Below are 15249 nucleotides of genomic sequence, written 5' to 3'. Positions count from 1 at the left end.
ACTAAGCAGTCATATAACCATGTGGCTGTATTAAAAGCCATTCATTTGTACATTTCAGTTAATTTGCATTGATCCTCCTGCCTGCCCCTGGGTATTAGGATTAGACTTGTGTACCATCATGCCTGACACTGCCCACAGGGTAATACCTTTCCTCTCCCCACCTTGGACAAAAGCACCATGCTGTACTGTAACACTTAGTTAACAGGACTCTTAAACTGTAAAATTCTTGAAGGAAAAAAATTGTCTTTTCTTTACCCCTAAGCTCAATGTTATTTAAAAAAAAAATCTGATGGATCAAACTTAAGTACTTCATGGAAGGAAGTCTTTTCCCACTTTGTACAGAAGCAGAATATGAAAGGCCTGTATGGTAGTGCACACCTTTAATCCCAGGACTCAGGAGGCAAAGGAAGGCAGATCTCACAGAAATCCAAGTCAGCAAGAGCTACAAATGGAGACCCTGTCTCAAAGTAAATATAAATAAATTCAACTAAAGGTTTGAGGGGTACTAGAAGATTCCTCAGCAATTGTTGGTCTTGCAGAGGAATTGGGTTTTCAGTTCCCAGCACTGACATGGTGGCTCACAACCATCTGAACCCCAATTCCAGGGGATCAGACCCCCTTTTCTGATCCCCATGGACACTAGGCACACACATACATGCAAGCAAAATACTCAATATACGTAAAATAACTTTTTCATAGCAGAATACAGGAGCAGGGACATAGCTCAGTGAATAAGAGCAATTGCTGCAGGCACCAAGATTTGAGTTTGAATGTAAAAGCCAGACATGGCTATCTGTACCTCAACACTGGGACGGAGAGAGACGGGCAGATATTAGGGCTCACTGGCCAGGCAGTCTAGCTGAAACGACAAGCTTCTGATTCAGTGGGAGACCCTGTCTCAAGTGAATAAGATAGGCTGAAAGATAGGTTGCTTCCTCCTTTGGCCTTCACATCCTCATATACATGCAAAACACACACACACACAATGAGGTAAGTATTACTCCTGTACAAGTCCTTTTCAATTAGTAGATCCCATATTGCAAACGGATAATTTATTTGATATGATACTGCATGTTGACCTAAGTGGTTATTCACTTGGGAGAAAACAAAGTTAGATGCATTTTTTTATGTCCTTTAAAACAAACAGGCTAGGAGAGATGAGTACTGGCTTCTCTTCTAGAGGACCATACAAGTACCCATCTGGCAGCTCACAAGCATCTGAACCCCAGTTCCAGGGGATCATCCAACATTCTCTCCTGGCCTCCAGGAACCAGACACTCATGTGGTGCACAGACATACATGCAAGCCAAGCACCCATATTTATAAAATAAAAATTTAATAATTTTAACTTTAAAGTACTTGCCTAAGTATAACCAAAGACCTGAGGGCTCAACCTCTAACACTGAAAGTGTTGGTAGGAGAGCAAGATGGAAAATGTATAACTTTTCTCAAAGATCACACAAGCAAGTAAAATAAACATAGTTCTTAGCTGTACAGAAGCGACCCTGTTTTGTTAACCTGTTTCTCAGTTGTCTCTCACATACACATGGTCCAACATGGAGAGAAAGGAAAAGAATTAAATACCTGGAGTGTCTCAGACATGGCAGTATACAGTTCTAATAACAGAAGCAGGAGGACTGGTACAAGTTAAAGACTAGCCCAGTCTATATAGCCAGTCCCCAGGCTAGTCAGGTGTAAACAGTAAGAACCAATCAGAAAAGACTATCTGTGAGGAGAAAGAAAAACTAAGGGAGACAGATTCCCTAGAACAGAAGTTATAGACAGTTGTGAATCACAACCAATCATCTCTGCAGCTCATTGAGAAAAAAACTTTTGAGTAACTCAGCAGTCTTGTGCAACAATGCTTGTTAGGATTACATTTCATTTATGGTGCACATGCAACATCATGCATATGGATACCAGAGGACAACTGAAGGAGCTAGTTCTCTCCCGTCACGAGATAGATCCTTCAGCTAGGTGGTAAGCACATTAACTGTCCGAGCCATTCCACCAGTCCATTTTTGCTGTTTGTATTTAAAGATCCACTTTATCTCAAATTCTATGTGTGCGTGAGAGCAGGTATCTATGCAGTCCAAAAGAAGGCATCAAATGACCTGGACTGGAGATGGTTGTGAGATGTCCAATGTGGGTGCTAGCAATCAAATGCAGCTCCTCTGCCACGGCACTATGAGCTCTTAACCAATGAGTCACTTTTCTGACACACACACGCACATCTTAGTTTTTATTTGATTTGAGACAGGCTCTCTATACAGATATGAAAGGTCTGGAACTCTGGCTTTGAATTCACAAAGGTCTATTTGCTTGTGCATCCCAAAGGCCTGTGCTATAACACCCCGTTACTTTTTAGTTTTTTTTAAAGATTTACTTTAATTATATGTGTGTGTGCTTTTTCTTCATGCATGTCTAGGCACCATCTGTGTACAGCACATGAAGAGGTCAGAAGAGAGTGTCTGATGCCTGGAACAGTGAACTGCCATGTTGGGGGCGGGGAGGGGGATGACGACAGGGATGACTGGGAATCTAACCTTGGTCCTCTGAAAGAGCAGTAAGTACTCATAAGCACTAAGACATCTCTCCAGTTCCCACTTATAGCTTTTTTTTTAACAGTAATAAATCAACAATGTAAGCTTTGGAATTGTATATAACATGATCTAACAATTAACTGGCTTTTTTTCTGGGGGGGTGGGGGGAGGTGGAGGCTATCATGCTTTAGCTCTGGCTGTCCTGGAACTCAGTAGACCAGGCTGGCTTCAAACTAGAAGATCTGCCTACCCCTGCCTCCCAAGTGCTGGGATTAGAGGCGCGTGCCCTTAAACCTAGCACAATGAACTGACTTTAAAAATTATTTTTAACTCATAGAAGGTGCATCTAAGAAATACTTGCTAATGTGAATGAAAGCTTTACCTTATTCTATAATTACTTGATTTTCTTCCTTAAAATTAAACATATATACACATAAATAAATTGCTTAAGTTTCTTCAAAAAAGCAATTGTTCATTATTATTCATCTCTTTCTGCATCTAAACATTAACCTCCCAACCTGTCATCATTTAGTTGGATCTTCTCTGAAAACATATATTAATATTCACCCAGTGGTTATTCTGTATGATTGACTCAAGCCCTTTGAGACCTATTTTTCAAATATCAATTATTCATTTCTTCTTTTCAAAGACAATCTTTTAAATTTCTTACATTTGCCCTATTGGGCTTAGTCAGGAAATATTTAAACTCTGGAGTTTTCACTTTCAGCAGAAATGAATTAGGAAGTCCACCATTTACACTAAGAAGCCAAAACAAAACTAATTTAGAATTGATACACTGTCCTCCTTAAAACAAACAAAGCTGAGACTAGGTATAAAATACAGAAAAAAGAATAAAATGCAGAGCCAAAGATTAAGTCAAGGGGGCTGGAGAGATGGCTCAGCGGTTAAGAGCATTGCCTGCTCTTCCAGAGGTCCTGAGTTCAATTCCCAGCAACCACATGGTGGCTCACAACCATCTGTAATGAGGTCTGGTGCCCTCTTCTGGCCTGCAAGCACACACACAGACAGAACACTGTATAATAATATAATAATAATAAGTAAATAAATAAATATTAAAAAAAAAAGATTAAGTCAACAACTCATGCCTTATTTACTATGGAACTAAACATGCGATATGAACAGAAGATAGAAACCACAGTTATAAAGATGGCTCAGAGGGTAAATAAAGGCCCTTGAAGCTAACTAAGCCTGATAACACTTTAAGAGAACAGACTTCTGAAAGTTGTCCTCTGAATTCCACATGTGTGTGAGCATGCACACAAAAATACACACTAAATTCTTATAAAGAAAGAAAACGATGAAATATTAACTGTTAGTGGAACTGGCAATCATCTCCACTATAGCATAACTGCCAGCCATTTTAGTGGGAAGTATATTTAACAATCACTTGAGGTCAGGAACACCAGACCCCCTGAGCAAAATGGCAAGATCCCGTCTTAAACAAAAACTAGGCTAAGTATGATGATAATTCCAGCATTCCGGAGGTTGAGGCTGAAGGATCAAGTTTAAGACAAAACGTAAGTTAAATAGGCAAGTCTGAACTAAGAATGAGACCCAAATAAATAAATTCAGGCAAATGAATTAATTCTACTTTAAGGATAAAATGTCAGTTTTCTGAAACATCTTCTCACGCAAGGGCAGCATTCACTTTCATTTTCTTGCTTTTGTTTACCATGGGTTGTAAGGTAGGTAACAAAACCAAAAGTACCAACTCCCCAAGTACCCATACATAGTGCTCACAATCAGATTTTCAAAATCAAAACAATGTGTTTCATTCTTGTAAACAGCAAGTTGCCTTAAGACTGAACTATTCAGCTCTCATTCAATGTCTCCAATGCCAACTCATTTTTCTGTGTAATTGGATTCCACTAGAAAATGGTTTTTAACATCTTGTCAGTATGACTAAAACAATAAAAAAGTATCAACATATTATTTGTCACTTGCGAATGTGATAAAGCTGACACGCTTTTCTGATTAATCAGCAAACATCTAAGAGCAGTCATGTGAATTTCTATTCACCTCAGTTTTTTTCTTAGATGGTAGAGAATTCCCTATTGACAAAATAGAAGTAACTGGAATAAGTGATTTAATTCCAACTATCATCAGATAGAATATTTAAGAGTTATAATAACCTATCTATGGAGAATGATTTTCAATATAAAGGTAGAGGGCAGGAGAGAAGGCTGTAGTTAAGAGATGTAGTTAAGAGATGGCTGCTCTTCCCAAGGACTTGAGTTCAGTTCCCCAGTACCCACAAGTACTACGGAGTTATCTCTAACTCCAATTCCAGGGGATTGGACAAAACTTCTGGCTTACACAGGCACACAATATACAAGTAATAAGTACTACACACAAGTAAAACATCCATACACATAAAACTTTTCTTAAAATTAAAAAATATTCTAGTGCCGGGCGGTAGTGGCGCACACCTTTAATCCCAGCACTCGGGAGGCAGAGGCAGGCGGATCTCTGTGAGTTGAAGAACAGCCTGGTCTATGGGGTGAGTTCTGGGACAGTTAAGGCTATTACACAGACAAACCCTGTTTTGAAAAACAACAACAAAAGAACAAGAGGGAGGGAGGGAGGGAGGGAGGAAAAAAGATTTCTGAGGCAAGCATGGTGGCACATGCCTAAAATTCCAGCACTTGGAAGATAGGAGTTCTAAGTTTCAGGCCAACCCCAGTTACATGAGACCCTATCTACAAAATAAACAAATCTAAAACATGGGATATAACATTGGTAAGTACCAAGATGACCAAAAAGTAGAGAGGCTAATACCTTCATACAAAGAAAGAGAAAAAGGAGTGGGAAAGTAGCTCAGCTGATAAAGTGCTTACTTTGCAAGCATGAAACCCTGTGTCTGACCCCAATACCAGTGTAAAAACTGCCAGGTGTGGGGTCTGCTTGTGACCTCAGTGCTAGGAATATATGGCAAGAGCTAGTGGGTTCCTGGAGCTACCAGCTAGCCAGTCAGCCTCACCTACTGTAACTAGCTGAGGCCAGGCTAGTAAGACCCTCTTTGAAAGACAAGATAGACAGCGACTGAGAAGGAATGATACTTGGAGTTGTCCTTGGACTTCCACACACCAGAACACACAGATACATGCGCTCATATACACGTGTCCACATAAAGAAACATAAACAAGTAACAGCTACTCTGAGAACAATTATAAGAACTAGCAGCATAAGTCAAAACAAAATTATAAGCTACTACAATGAACACTGCCCTTTTCTGTGGAAGGTGACACAGGAGACCTTACACAAGATCACATTAAAGCTCTACGGTGCCTTTAAAATATTCAGACTGGGTATGGAGAGAACTCAGCAGTAAAGAGCACTTGCTGCTCTTGTAGAGGACCACAGTTTAGATGCCAGCACCAGATCGAGTGGTTTATATACATCTATAACTCCAACTCCAGAGGGATCTGATAACCTTCTTCACCCTTTTCTGCCTTCTCTCTCTCTTTCTCTCTCTCTCCCCCTTCCCCCCTTCTCTCCCTTTCTCTCTCTCTCTCTCTCTCTCTCCCTCCCTCCCTCACCCCTCTCTCTCCACACACCGCCCCTGAGAAAAAGCCCAACAAGTGGCAGCTTCCACCTAAAATAAAGCCAATGGAACTGCTGATACTGTAAAGCCAATACCCTGCAAGGTATTTGGAAGTTCTGCTATGTACTGTGTAAGACACAATGTAAAAACAGGACACGATCCTTTTCTATTACTGTTATGTTTTGCTTTGCTTGAAACAGGGTCTTGTCTGGGTCCTTTCTCATTACTGCACCTTAAGAAACTTAAACCGTGTGTGTGTGTGTGTGTGTGTGTGTGTGTGTGTGTGAGATTTTGTTTTTGAGATAAGATCTCGATATGCTGATGCTGCCTAGGTTGACCTCAAACTCAAGGTAAGCTGAAGTGATCCTCCTGTGTAGCTCACGGTGGCTCAGGTCTCTTAATTCCAGGACCTAGGAGGCAAAAGCAAGACGATTTGCATAAATTTGAGGCTAATCTGAGCTACACAGTGAATCCCAGGATACTGCTTCCTCCAAAATTAATTTTGAAGTATCTGAAATATATAAGGGGCAAAGCATGTGTAAACACACACACACGCACACAGCATATAAAATGGATGAAATAACACCACGGACACACCCATTAGGCATTGGAGAAAATATCAAACTTTTCACAAATACACAGCTCTTCTTTCGGGTAGCTTTACAAAGGCCATTCCAATACAAAATCGGAGACGGGATGGAGAGCCAGTCCAACACTAGTAGAGCACTTGTTGCTCTTGCAGAGGACTCTGGTTCCTTCTCAGCAATCACAGAGTAACCAATCCGGATCCAAGGCCCTCTTCTCATCTCATGGACGTCAGAACACACACAGTATACATGCATATATACAGGCTAAGCACTCATATACATAAAATAACACAAATCTAAAAACAGACAAAATACTTTTCCTAAGATCCTACAGTCTATTCTGTTAAAATGCCTTCTCCAAAATAAGTCTTTCTGAATCCTCTGCTCCTTTAAAAGTACTCTAATTATTTTTAATTTTTAATTTCACAGAGAGTCAACAAATGATTTCTCAATTTTACATCCAAAAGTATTTTTGCCTTTATACACACTCCAAAATGGCATCAAGACCTTTTTATACCAGAAAAATATAGTAATGCCATCCTGGGATCAAAAAACCAGAGCATGCTAGGCCTGGTAACAAACATACCACAATGTTTGCTTTCTTACATCAGATGCATGTGGTTTTTTTTTTTGTTTTGTTTTGTTTTTAAGACATAGTCTCACTATATTCGGGCCTTACTACACTCTTACACTCGACAGACAAAGCTGCCTTTGAACTCAAGAAGATTCACCTGCTGCTGCCTCCCAAATACTGGGATTAAAGGCATGCTCCACCACACCCAGCATGAAGGCATTTAAAAACAAAAACAAAAAACATTACTTTTCATACGTGTGTGTGCACCTAGATGAGTTTATGTGCCCCACATTCATCCAAGAGCTGGCAGGGCCAGAAGAAAGTGCTGAGTTCCCTGAAGCTACAGTTATGGGCAGTTGTGTAGTGCCGTGAGTACTGAGAACCAAACCTGGTCTTCTGCAAGACCAGGAGGTGCCCTTAATTGACAAGCTATTTCCCTCAGCCACTGAAAACACTTTTAAATATATAACCTTACATACAATACACACAGTTTTATAGCTTCCTAAGAATAGACAGCAACATAATTGAGTAAACACATTTGTTTCAAAAGCCTGTACCCGACCTGATCCCAAACTATGCAAAGATGGAGACAACAACTCCACAGAGTTGACTTCGGACATCCTTATGTACCATGGCAAGCACACCCACCCACACATAAAAATAAAACTTTAATTAAAATAATAAATGCTATTAAAACCCTTTGCAATTAAGTTGCAAATTTTAATTTCTCCTTCTAGTCTGGAGAGTCATCAACATTATGCAAGTCATAAATTCAACTGGAATAAAATCTCTAGAACAGCAGAGACTACGTATTATTCATCATAAGTGCTCTTCATGTAGAAGTAATGAAACATACAAACTAAACTAACGAAAATAACGAAACTAAACAAACAAAAAAGAATGGGGGGAAAAGAACTTTGAATTATCAGTCTCAACACAGAATGAGAATATAAAGGTGTTGCAAAACAAGCCAAACAAACAGAACTCACAGTTGTCTACCAACTACAGAAACACATTTTGAGCAAATCCTTTTTTTCTTTTGGTTTTATTGAGAACACCTCACTCTACCACCTAAGTTGGCTTAGAACTCACTACACAGGCCAGGCTGGCCTTGAACTCATATTAATCTTCCTGCCTAGTTTTCTCTAAATGCATAAAGCCTGTCTTGAGGGCAAATTTAAACCCTGACCCTAAAGTTCTCCTGGTGGTCACACTCAAAAACAAAATTCATGTGGAAACTGGGTGTCTCAAGATCAGAGCAAACACCGGTTCTATCTCATTACAACTTAAGTTCCTCAAAGTAAACACATACTAGATGGGTGAAGCGGTGGCGCACGCCTTTAATCTCAGCACTCGGGAGGCAGAGACAGGCGGATCTCTGTGAGTTTGAGGTCAGCCTGGTCTACACATCGAGTTTCAGGACAGAAAGGGCCACACAGTAAGATACTGACTCAGAAAAATCAAAAGTAGGGCTGGAGAGATGGCTCAGAGGTTAAGAGCGTTGCCTGCTCTTCCAAAGGTCCTGAGTTCAATTCCCAGCAACCACATGGTAGCTCACAACTATCTGTAATGGAGTCTTCTGGCTTGCAGGCATACACACAAACAGAATATTATATACATAATAAATAATAAAATATTTTTAAAAAAAAAAAAGAAAAATCAAAAGTATATACATAATTCATGTGTAAATTATATATATAAAACAATCTAAGCACCATTAATCTAGATTAAGAAACAAACTAATAATAAGACTTGAATTAGTTCAAAGATTCTTTCCTCATATTCATAGAGGGGATCCTTACTACAAAGTTAGTCTTTCGAAGAATTCCTATAGTCCAGCCAAGAAGTTCCAATATCCAAAAGGCACATATCAATAATTCAGATTCCAAAAACAGTTTACTCATAAATGCCAAAAGAAACTGCCGAAGAAGCCAGGCAAGTTGGCTCATGCCTGTAATCCTCAGAAGGCTGTGGCAGGAAGATTACAATCCTCAAATTTGAGGCCAGCCAGTTTGAGCTACAGAGAGCAAGCCCTGTTTCAAAAAGACGACAAAAGGAAAATGTTAAGATAAAGTCTGTCACAACACACCATCCTGCTGGATGAACGCACTCTTGTATCCTTCTACAGTAAAGTGAGCAACCAAAATTCCTTCTAAATTAAATGGGCATTAAAATTTTTTTTAAAGATGTGTGTGTGCGAGCGTGCATGTGCGTGCACACCAGGGCTATATGCAGACGTTAAAAGAGGGTAGCAATATCTTGGAGCTGGAGCTATAGTCGGTTGTGAGCCACCTGAAGTGGGTGCTGGGAACTGAACTTGGGTCCTCTGAAAGAACAAGTATATGCTCTTAACAGCTAAGCCACCTCTCCAGCCCCTTGTCTTGTTTTTCTTATTTATTTATTTATTTATTTATTTATTTATTATGTATACAATGTTCTGTCTGTATGCCTGCAGGCCAGAAGAGGGCGCCAGACCTCCCTACAGATGGCTGTGAATTGAACTCAGGACCTTTGGAAGAGCAGGCAATGAATGCTCTTAACCACTGAGCCATCTCTCCAGCCCCCTTGTCTTGTTTTCTAAGATAAGGTCTCTTGTAACCCAGGCTGACTTTAAACTTACTATGAAGCATAGGCTGGGTTCGAACTCATGATCTTTCTGCCTCAGCTTCCAGAATGCTGGGATTACAGGTGTGAGCCACCACACTCAGACTGAATAGGCTTTTAATGAAGGTTTCATGGTTTCAATTCCACATGGATTCACTTGTTCTCTCAATAGGCTGACAACTCCCCTCAAATGCACCCCAAGCTATTACACAAGCTAATCAACAGATCGCAGTTATTCTTACCCCAAGACAGGGATCGATTATTAAGTATCCAATAATTTTGTTGTTGTTCATTGAGACAAAGAAGATCCTTTCTCTTGTAGATATAAAGCTAAGCTGCCCAGATGGCAGTGTGGCTCAGTGGTAAAAAGCTTGCTAGCAGGTTTAATGCCTTGGGTTTAATCAAACAGATGCACACCCCCCCAAAAAAAACCCAACCAACAACAAACAACAGCCACACAAGTACAAATAAGGCTGTGAAAGCATTTCAGTTATCAAACATACACACTAAACTATCAGAAAGGCTCTGCTTGCTGTGTGAACACAAAACAGTTAAAATACCTATTTGATAGGTCAGACAGGCAAGGACAGTATATAGTCCACACGTTTGGCACTTTAGGCTCTCATAAGCATAATCTAACCATATGCCTCCTTTCCAGATACACTTATATTTGCCAATAACAATCTCCTGAGGCACTATGATATGGACAATACATTACTAAGCTAATAATCAAAATATCTTGTAGTCCCAACTTTGCCACTAATTTAACATGTGACCTTGGAAGAGCACCTCTTCACGCCCCAAATTCCTACTTTCCTATCATTTTCAGAGCTCTAGGATTACAGAGAAACTGAAAGCATTCTGAGTATAAAAACCTTATGCTAACATAAGCACTACTATAGATCCACATGGCCTCATTCTCGGCCTGATCACTCTGAGGATGATGTTCTGGGCTTTCATATTTACACAACTGACTATTCAAAAACACAAGCTACGTCAAGTTTCCTCCCTCCCTGGTCCTAGGAAGCATGCTGTATTATCTAGTAGGCAAAAGTACGTGTACACTGTCGACCTCGAGGACACGTCCCAGCATTTGTTTTTAAAAGGGAACTCCATTGCACTTCCACAAATGCAGTCACCTCCTGAGCACTTTCCATCTTTGCACACACACACACACATAAACACAGCAGCTATAACCAACAGACCGTCTGTTCTTGAAGACCGAAAACATTTCTTTCCAAAGTAACCAGTGACATTTATTTATTAAACTTATTAACAGATCAGTATGTCATGTCTGCACATAGTTCCGCCTTTAGAGAACACCACAGTCTCATACAGGTAAACTACCCTCTGAAGATCATCTCCCTGGCCACTTCTGTCCCTTAAACAGACATAAACTGGATCTTGGGAGATGCTCCAATCAGGCCTACTACAAAACTAACCTGTCAGGGGCACAGCCGACTCCGCCTCCACTCACTTACTTTCCCCGTCCCCCTCCCCCAAACGAAGCGCCCGCCGGCCGGGGACACCCCGCCACCCCGCCTAGAGGGACTTCCCGGTAAGCTCAGGATCCCTTTCCCTCCTCTCCCCTCCCCCATCCGCACCCCGCTCTCCCGGAGGTCCAGGTCCGGGAGGTGACAGTGGATCCCGGGCAGCCAAGGAGAGAGAGAGAGTACTCGGGCCTTCAAAGGCCTGCTCGCACCGCACTACTCACCGTGCGAGGCAGAGAGCGCCGAGCGCAGGCAAGGGGGAAGAGGGGGTGGCAGCCTGGCGCCTCGGCTTCTCCGGGTCCACGCCGTAACCCTCCCGCTGTCAGGAGGCGGGCAGCGGGTAAGCGGGCCGGCGGAAACGCCAGAGGAGAAGCCAAAGGCGTAGGTCGGGAAGGGGAAACCGAGGAAAGGCGGGTCCGGCAACCGAGACCGGGATCGTCTCCCCCTCCGCAAAGCGAACCCAAAATGGCGGCGGGAGCGGCGGCGGCGGCGGCGGCGGCGGCGGCGGCGGCAGCGGCTCTAGGGAGGGAGGGAGCGAGCGAGCGAGCGAGCGAAGGGCGCCTTGTGCCCCCCCCCGCCTCCCACTCCTCCCTCCGCGCGCTCTCCCCGCCGTCCCCCCCCCTCACCCGTCTCCGGACGCGCAGCGCGCACGCCCGCCGGCAAGCTTCCGAGTGTGTCTGGACTGGGCGCGAGCTGCGCCCTCCAGCCGCCGCCTCCCGCCGCCCCGAGCCGGCAACACCGACGCGCTCGCTCCGGCGCGCCCGCTCGCGCGCTCCCGGCGCCCGCTCGGCCCTCACGCGTACCTTCGGCGGCGCGAGCCCGAGCCTCCTCCGCCTCCTCCGCCTCCTCCTCCTCCTCCTCGGCTCGCCTCCCTCCCTTCCCCGCCCCCACGGCTACCAACGGCAGCCACGGCCGCCGCCGCCTTCGCCCCCACCCCTCGAGCGTGCGCCTCCCACAATCCCCCCCGCGGGACGTTCCATTGCGCGCGGCTGCCGGGGCAAGGGAGAAGAGGCCTGGCCACGGCGGGTGCGGCTTGCCACGGCGACGGGACTCACTGGCGTAGCGAGCGAAGAGACCTGGGCACCGACCTCCTGGGACGGGCCGCCGCCGCGCTGAGACTTGCTGCCCGCTTCTGGCCGCAGGGCGGGCGGCGCGGTGCCCCTCCGCTGGGCTGTGGTTGGAGCCGTGGCGACTGCGCGCTGGGTAGCTTCCTGCCACACGTCCGGAGTTGGCTTCACAGTCGCGGGACGGGAACCTCGGATCAGGCTGCTGGCTGTGTGTGCCGGGCACCGCAGCGGGAATCCTGGTGCTGGACTCGATGGTGAGGGGACTGAGCCGCACAGGGGATGCGGTGATGGAGGGAAAGGAGCGTGTACCCGAACCGCCCCGAGGTTAGGAGTGAGGCCAGCGGAGTAAGCGACCCTCAAGAGGGGGGCATCCTCTAGACCCAGGGCTGCGGACCTGGGAGGAAGAACGGGCTCGGAAGGTCTGTTTTTATGTTAACGCAATTTAACGTAAGAGTTCGAAAGGGTGCCTAGCCTCAACGGTGTTTGTGTGCTCATTTCACACTTCTCAAAGATTACACACACTCGGTTTTCAGCTGGAAACCTGATGTAAGAGCAGGGTTCTCAACCTTCCTAATGCTGCGACCCTTCAATACAGTTCCTCATGTTGTGGTGAGCCCCAGCCGTAAAAATTCTTTTCGTTGCTACTTAATAACTTTAATTTTGCTGCTGTTCTGAATAGAAATGTAAATATGCAGGATATCTCATACGACTCCTGTGAAAGGATTGTTCGGACCCGTGTTGAGACTGTAGAAACCATACACTTGGAATTTGTTTCTGGACTTGATCTTTGTGGCCTTCGAGTTATTTTTCTAAGTTACTTACGGGATACTGGGCGGAAAAGTTAGCTAACCCCAAAATATGCCTCCAGGGTTGCAGTATGAATTAATGAGATAATGTATATAAAGTAGAATTAGCTCCGAGGCAAGGGGAAAAGGCAGAATATTATCGTTGATGTTGATAAGACTTGTAGGTGTAATTGGTAGTTTGTGTTATGTTCAAATTGTTAAACAAGGTCTATGGCATTCCTTGACTGCTAATATCTGTTTCTCAAAACTGCTCTGACATTTGATGACTGAATTCAGAACTATGGAATGTTAAAACCCCAATGTTTGGTTTACCAAATTTTAGTATCCTACAAAAAGCAAAACAAAATTTTTGAGGAACAAGCTATTTCACTTTCCCTTCTTATCTGGAAATCCCTGCCTTTGTGATTTGGGAGAAGTTTAAATACTACTGTATTCCATTCATCTCCAAGACCCATCCAATGAAAATTCAAATGGTCTTTTTGGGGGTGGGCATTAGGGTATCTTTAGAGTGTCTTTTGAGACAGTCTCTTTAGCCCTGACTTGCCTGGGACTCTGACTGTCTTCTGTCTTAGGCTTCCTGGTGTTTGGATTACAGACATGAGTCCACGCCTGGCTTTCAGATGACCTAACATTCCCCCATTACCTGTATGGGTCAGGATTTGTCTTCATGTTTTCTTCTTTGAGTTAAAAAAAAAAAAAATCAGCCTTAATTACCTTGCTGTGTAATTAACTTTTGCTAACCAAGCTCTAGCTGATTAATGGAGCCCAGCTAGATTTGCATTCATCTTTCTTTAATAGCTTCGTGTATGCAACTTTGTATGGGCGTGTGCTTGCACGCGTGCACACTGACTTCTTACAAGTTTTCATAGTCTGTTTCCAAGTAAATGCAAATGTTAAAATCAGTGTCAGCTACTTATGTACTAGAACGAGCCACGCTAAAGGCTGTGATCTCAACACTTAGGAAGTGGAGACGGGAGCATCAGAACTTCAAGGTCATCCACTGCTATACAAGGTTTTGGCCAGCCTGGGTTAGGTGAGACTGTTTCCGAACAGCAGCAAAGGATGGAGGGAGGGAGTGAAAGAAAGTGCAAGATTGAAAAGCATAGATAGAATACCATACCGAAGAACGCATATTCCTGTTTAATCCTTACAGCAACACTTTGAGATAATCTTATCTTCATTTTCAAGTAAAGAAGCTTGAACCCACAGAAAGCCGTAACTTGATCTCTAGACTGTAGTTGTCTGTCTCTTAAAAACATAACTTTTCCCTATGCCCAGCTACCTTCATAGTAAGATTTATTTTATTATTATTTTGTGTGTATAGGTGTTTTGCCTGCATCTATGTGGGGGAGGGAGGCATTCATGTACAATAATCCCAGAAGCAAGAAGAGGGTGTTGGATTGTGAACCACCATGTGGGTGCAGGGGATGGAGCCTGGATCCTCTGGGAAAGCAGCAGCGTTCTTGACTGCTGAGCTGTAGCAGTCAAGCTCCAGTCCCCGCAGTAAATTTTCTTAGCAGCTGCATAAGTCTGAAAGCCTTTTAAGTGTTCATTTGTATTGCGTATTGCAAATATAGAAAATTTTGTGCTTTGATGATGCACTTAAATCCCACTGTAGTCTGTAACAAGTCTTTCTCTGTTCCACTAGCCAGTCCCAAGTAATGACACAGAGACTTCCTATTCATTATGAAAGTTCAGCCTATAGCTTAGGCTTGTCCCACTAGCTCTTCTAACTTAAATTAACCCATATTTTACAATCTATGTTCTATCACGTGGCTTTTTACCTTTCTTCCATTCTGTACCTCTGACTTGTTCTGCCTCTCCTGGCATCTCCTCTGCTTGCCTGGACCCATCCCCAGTTCCTTTCTTTGCCCAGAAGTCCCACCTATTCTCCCTGCCTAACTGTTAGCCGCATAGGTTTTTATTAAACCAATCACAGTGACGCAGTCTTTACACAGGGTAGTCAAATACCTCACAACAGTGACCGGTCTTTTACCCTCAGGTTCAATGCTG

General features: G+C 43.5%; 2 protein-coding genes across 10 annotated transcripts in view; one reads left to right on the top strand and one right to left on the bottom strand.

Annotated features, from left to right (window-relative positions):
- The window catches only part of Ash1l (ASH1 like histone lysine methyltransferase), a 162365-nt gene extending 150152 nt beyond the window's left edge, over positions 1-12213 (bottom strand). For 2 of the 5 annotated variants that reach the window (XM_041655482.1, XM_041655484.1), the window contains exon 1: positions 11990-12145. The gene's annotated coding sequence lies outside the window, so the exon portion shown is untranslated. Of the gene's footprint in view, positions 1-11587; positions 11736-11989; positions 12146-12166 lie in introns of those variants that run through there. The other 3 variants (XM_041655481.1, XM_041655485.1, XM_041655483.1) reach the window with 2 other exon arrangements.
- Dap3 (death associated protein 3) overlaps positions 11372-15249 on the top strand; it is a 31469-nt gene continuing 27591 nt past the window's right edge. The window contains exon 1 of one of the 5 annotated variants that reach the window (XM_041655489.1): positions 11372-11431. Coding sequence is in view for 1 of the 5 variants with exons in the window: in XM_041655487.1 (XP_041511421.1) it covers positions 12682-12684 (3 nt within the window). In the remaining 4 variants the exon portion in view is untranslated. The other 4 variants (XM_041655491.1, XM_041655490.1, XM_041655487.1 and 1 more) reach the window with 4 other exon arrangements.

The sequence above is a fragment of the Microtus oregoni genome, unplaced genomic scaffold, assembly GCF_018167655.1.
Source record: "Microtus oregoni isolate MIOR12 unplaced genomic scaffold, Mior012 000007F_ref0000211, whole genome shotgun sequence".
Classification (NCBI taxonomy): Eukaryota; Metazoa; Chordata; class Mammalia; order Rodentia; family Cricetidae; genus Microtus; species Microtus oregoni.
This window is presented reverse-complemented; position numbering and strand designations above follow the sequence as displayed.